This window comes from Lolium perenne, chromosome 6 (assembly GCF_019359855.2).
Source record: "Lolium perenne isolate Kyuss_39 chromosome 6, Kyuss_2.0, whole genome shotgun sequence".
NCBI classification, from domain to species: domain Eukaryota; kingdom Viridiplantae; phylum Streptophyta; class Magnoliopsida; order Poales; family Poaceae; genus Lolium; species Lolium perenne.
Window position 1 is genome coordinate 164,804,331 of NC_067249.2, and position 5,506 is coordinate 164,809,836.

The window sequence follows — 5,506 nt, forward strand, 5'->3', positions numbered from 1 at the left end:
GATTTCACTTCTTTTAATAATTAGTCATTGGTAACAAATTGAGAGGTAAACTTTAGTCAATTTCTCGGGAGTGGTGTTTTGGAACCCAGGAGCATATGCTCCCGATTTTTAAATATTATTTTAAATAAAATTTTAAATTATCGAAAAGTTAGGACATAAAATTTAATAGGTACATGTCGAAGTTCTACATGTTCACAAAGTGGTTCCACGAAAACCGACATTTTTACTGTCGTATGTAAAAAAGACAAATTTTGGTGCAAAAAAAGGCAGTGTACGTTTTTTTTGTCTTTTTTCACACAAGTCATCAAAAATGTTGTTTTTTTTGCAAAACTTGATGTACGTACGAAGAATGTCAGTACGTAATCTTGGAAATTTTTTGTTCTAATTTTTTGACATTTCAAAATGTGTTCCCGATGGCAGGATCATATACTCCCCCCATGTGCCGAATTGAGTTTCTGCGATTTATGGACCTAGCTAAAAGTTTAAACGTGAGAAAAAGTGGCGTATTTCACAACTATCAATGATGCATGATCGACCCACCTTCTTAAAACTTGTGTGAGAACAATTTCATATTTATGTGCATATTACTGGTTAGATCTTTGGACATGCTATTCCAGTTTCAACCACAGGGCCGTTGCAGATTTCTCCGCCAACACAACCTGCAAAAGATTATTGGATAGATAAAGTTGAATCAAAGACAAAGCCTTACGGTCCTTCCGAATTTTGTTCATCGGTCCATGTCTTTGCATCGGACTTGCCAAATCCTCTGAGCGCTTCATCCAGATTAGAAGTTTGGGCGAGAATCACTCTCATCTTCACTTGCCACAGCGAAAACCTTTTGGTGTAGTCCAGCTGCGGTAGATCGAACTTCAAAGAAGACATGTCGCAAACCCTAGATTGAAACACGGGCTCTGATACCACTTGTTATAAACGCAACAAGCTATAACGAAGAACGAAGAGGAAATCACATCGACATAAATAATATTTTAACGTGGAAAATCCCTCCAACACAGAAGGGAAAAAACCAAGGCGTCAGCCAACAAGACTTCACTATATCGGGAAGTGTTTACAAACGCCGTGGGTTATCTTATGAAGTGATAAACCTTAGCCGGTGGCTTACAAGAGGTATATATAGGCAGCGATGACAATCCGTACCGCGGGGGGTCTTCGCCCCCCGCACCCCCAAGGCTCCGAAGACGGGCCTCGCTCCGCTTGACAGAAGTTAGCCTTCTTATGAATTTGGATCACAAATATAACAACTTTTGTGATCGACTGAAGCTACCAGAGTTGGAATTTTCTTCTCGTCGTGTGTCCACGTCCACCGCCCTCATATTTTTCCTCCTCCTCGTCGCAGGTTCATGGTTCTCGGTGCTTTGCCTGTCATGATGATTTTGTTTCATTGGTTCTTGGTGCTCGGTCACCCACCACAAGCCATTTTGATCTGAACAAGGCTCATAACTTAGCCTTTTCATAATGGAGGTCTCTTAGCGGGATATCCTAGTTAATTTGCTTATATGGCACCTTATTTAATGATAAAAGAGAGTGGTGGTGTATCAAACTATGTTTCTTTTGATAAATAAGACGCACGTGTATTTCAAGATGAACTTTGACCGAAAAAGTTGAGCAATAATTTTTTATTATATTGTAAATAATTAGTATCGTTGGATTTGAATTGAAAAACACTTTCCAATGATGTCAATTGTATACCAACAATTTTTATATATTTATAGTAATTGTTGGTCAAAGAAAAACACATAAAACGAGGATGCACTATTCATTGAAATGGAGGGAGTAGCTAAGATAGAATACTTGCACACCTCCATAGGCAAAAGACTTTAATAGCCCAATCACATTAATGCATTAGCCCAAAATTATTAAATTTAGATACACCACTAAGAAATAATGTATTGAAGTATTTGTGTATTAAGAAACACCACTGTCTACGATAACCTGCTAAGATCCAACCTATTGTAAATGCCTGAGATATAATACTTGCACACGATCATAGGCAAAAAACATTAATAGCCCAATCAGATTCATGCATGATCCCATAATTATTCAATTTAGATACAGACATACAGTATATTAAGACTAGCTCCAATAGAAGTATCATAGGTAGTATCATGCATGCTATGTAGGGCAAAATCTTATGTGGCACATCAATTAATGAGAAGAGAGGTGAGACTAGTATCATACTAGGTAGATACCGTATCATAGCACGTAAAACTAGAAATTTTAGTGGCAAACACATAATGTACATATATTTGCATTAAAATTCTACAAAACATTAAATATGATAGAACTATAATACTAATTCATGATACTATACATTGTAGATATTGTATCATAAACTAGTATCGTACTCCATAATACTTTTCATTGCGACTAGTCTTGTATCTTAATAAACGCTTACCACCTACAATAACGTGCTAAAAATAAACCCATTATGAAAGGCCTTAGCCAGGGCCGCTACTTCTTTTGACCAAGGGCGCCATTGTGGCTTTTAGGCCCTCATATTTTGTACCGATTAATGTACTGTATTTCTCTAGAACATTATTCAATAAACAAACTAGCCGAGTCAGAGTAGAAAGTACTTGCACTTAAAACATCCGCTAGCCAACTACCCCGGCCGGCTCCGCCTATATAAACCCCCACCCGCCCGCCCGCTCCGATCCTGCAAGTCCATCAACAGAGCAGCAGTTAGGAGTACATAACATAGCAAGTGGACTTTTGTGATCGGCTGAAGCTAGCAGAGATGGCAGTTTCTTCTGGCCGCGCGGCAGCGTCCGCCGCCCTCCTCCTTCTCCTCCTCCTCGCCACAGGTTTGTTTGTTCTCGGTGCTCCGCCATGGTGACTTTGTTTCGTCGGATCTTGGTGCCCTGTCAACAAACAAGCAATTTTGATTTAAGCTGTGACTTTTATCGGGTTTGCAGAGCTGGGGACGACGACAGTGGCGGAGGCGGGGGCGAGGACCTGCAGGTCGCAGAGCCACAGCTTCAAGGGGGATTGCACGAGCTCGACCAACTGCGCCAGCGTGTGCAAGACGGAGGGCTTCCCCGACGGCAAGTGCAAGACGCACTACCTCGTGAGCAAGTGCTTCTGCATAAAGGACTGCTGACCGGCCAGCGCTCCGCAGACCGGCGATCGACCTCCGCTTCTTCTGTTCCTGTTGATCAATCGGGTGCTAGTTGTTCGTCCGTCGCCGTGTGGCGCGTCTGTCTGCTAGATGTGTCCTCCGCGCGCGCTTAGAATAAAGTAGAATTGGAAATTAAGTGATGTTGTGTGTGTGAACCTTTGCTACCACAGATTTTGCGCCTGCAAAAACTACCCAGCCCCCCCCCCCCCCGTATCCTGATTCTGCAATCCTCGAGGTCGCGAGTCGCGGATCGACTTGTCACGCAGGACGCCTAGAGAATTGCACTCCAATCCATGGATGCCCGCGCCGATCGACTTGTCACGCTGCGCGCTATAAAGACGGCATGCATTCGCTGCGCTGCGTGCGACCTTGCTTGCGTCCGCTCCGATGGATGGATGCGTTAATCAGGTAGTAATGAGCGCCATGGATGCGTCCAGCTCCATCCATCGGCAAAACGTGAATACAGCCGCGCGCGGATATTCATTGTTGACCGCAAACGTGAGAGCGGTATTATTTTGGCCGGTTGCTACTCGAAAACCCAACCGCCTTGCGTCCTTTAATAACTTTTAAGTTCTAATAATATTTTTTTACACAAAAGACCAAAAGACCAGACATTGAATTAATAACCCCTTCAACAGGGATAAGATACATGATGCTGAACCGACACGAACTAACAAGAAAGCTACAACCAGAATCGGGAATAGCAGGCACGTCTCATAGGAAGACTAGGCTGAATCGGATCAGGAACAGTGTCTCACCTAAAGCGCGAACCAACAAACACACATGGCGTCAACAGACCTCCATCGTCATAGGCGACACCACCAGAGGTCAACCACCACCGGTAACCGGCTACCACTTCCCACAAAACCAACAAGCAGCTCGAGGGTAGTACCACGAGGGAGCAGAACACAGAGTAAGCCTTGCCGAAGATCGCCAGATGATGATCGACCATCCGAAGATATCGCACCTCTGCCACACAACCAATGGAGAGCCGCATGTTGTGAGCTCCAAGACGATGCCTTCAAGAAGAGCACGACACAAGAGCACCGACACCACCCGATCTGAGGATCTAGGGTTTTTACCAGGAGCCCGTAGCAGGACAAAGAGAAGCCCCAACGATGCCTTCAGGAAGGGCATGGTGTCCACGGGCGGCGCCGTCATCGCCCAAGCAGGGAAGGGTTTCCCCTCGGCAAAGTATCTCCACTCCGGATGGCAATGGGTACCCGTCACCCGTTAACCCGCCAGGTACCCGCATCTAATGGAGGAGGGTATGGTGAGAAAAAAACCCATGGGTCTCTTAATGGTAAATACTTTGACCCAACGGGTCTAGTGTAGGAGGGTATGGAGGTTGCAAACCCATACCCGCCAACCCGCCTCAGATAAGTGGAGCCCACCTGTCATTCAGTAAATTGAAACCCTAACTAGCCAAACGCCCAGACCCCAAACCCCCAAGGCCCGAACGAGCCAAACCCTATTTTCCCCCCACCCCTGGCCCGTGCGCCGCCTCTCCCCTAATCCCCGATCCCGAACTCTCCCCCAGTCTCCACCACTCCACCAGCCGCCACCACCGCCATGGAGATGGAGGATGAGATTCGCCCTCCTCTGGAGATCCCTCTGCAAGGGAGTGGGGAGCGGCTTGGATTCCTCCTTGGCATGCAGCCCTCCCGGCCGAGCTGCAGAGAAGCTGCAGAGGCTCGGATTCCTCCCGGTTTGCCGCCTTTTTCGGCCGGAGCTGGCACCGGTAGCAGTCGGCAGAGGCCTCGTGTCCCCACCGACGGTGGCCGGCAACAGCCGAATAAAGGGAAGCAGCTTGCCGGAGCACGGCCAGTGAAGGCGACATCTCCATGGTAAGGAGTGGGCAATGTGTTCTTTCCTAAGATATGTGAAATCAAGATGAAAAATTACGCAGTGGGCAACCTCTAATGATCTCTGTATCCAAGCCATGTCAAATAACATGATAGATAAATTCGATAAGTATTGGACACAAATTCAAGGTCTCATGAGCATAGCTACAGTCCTTGATCCTAGATATAAGAAGCATATGCTGGTAGCCTGTTTTGCAATGCTCCATGGCATTGCCTCGACCTCTGTTGAATGCACTGAGAAGGTAGAATCTGTTGTTGCCAATCTCCATAGTTTGATTAAGGAGTATGAACTAGATGGAGACGGATATCAACAAGTTGAAGAGTGTTCCATCTCTGAAAAGACATCTACTACAAATTGGACCAACCATCGAACGACGATTGACGCACCACCACAGAATGCTCGCCGGTGCCACGCCGCCTTCACGGGAGTGGGCATTGTCTAGCACCTAAGCTTCTGGCACGCCCGCCATCTAGCAAGCTCTCACCTAGGGTTTCGCCCTGCCGC

The 5,506-nt window shown here is 46.1% G+C and overlaps 1 protein-coding gene across 1 annotated transcript; it reads left to right on the forward strand.

The window, feature by feature from the left end:
• Positions 1-2,689: 2,689 nt before the first annotated feature.
• LOC127325718 (defensin Tm-AMP-D1.2) lies at positions 2,690-3,291 on the forward strand. Its single transcript, XM_051352527.2, has 2 exons — positions 2,690-2,822; positions 2,934-3,291. The coding sequence occupies exons 1-2, from the start codon at positions 2,756-2,758 to the stop codon at positions 3,116-3,118; spliced, it is 252 nt and encodes an 83-aa protein (XP_051208487.1). The 5' UTR covers positions 2,690-2,755; the 3' UTR covers positions 3,119-3,291.
• Positions 3,292-5,506: the final 2,215 nt, after the last annotated feature.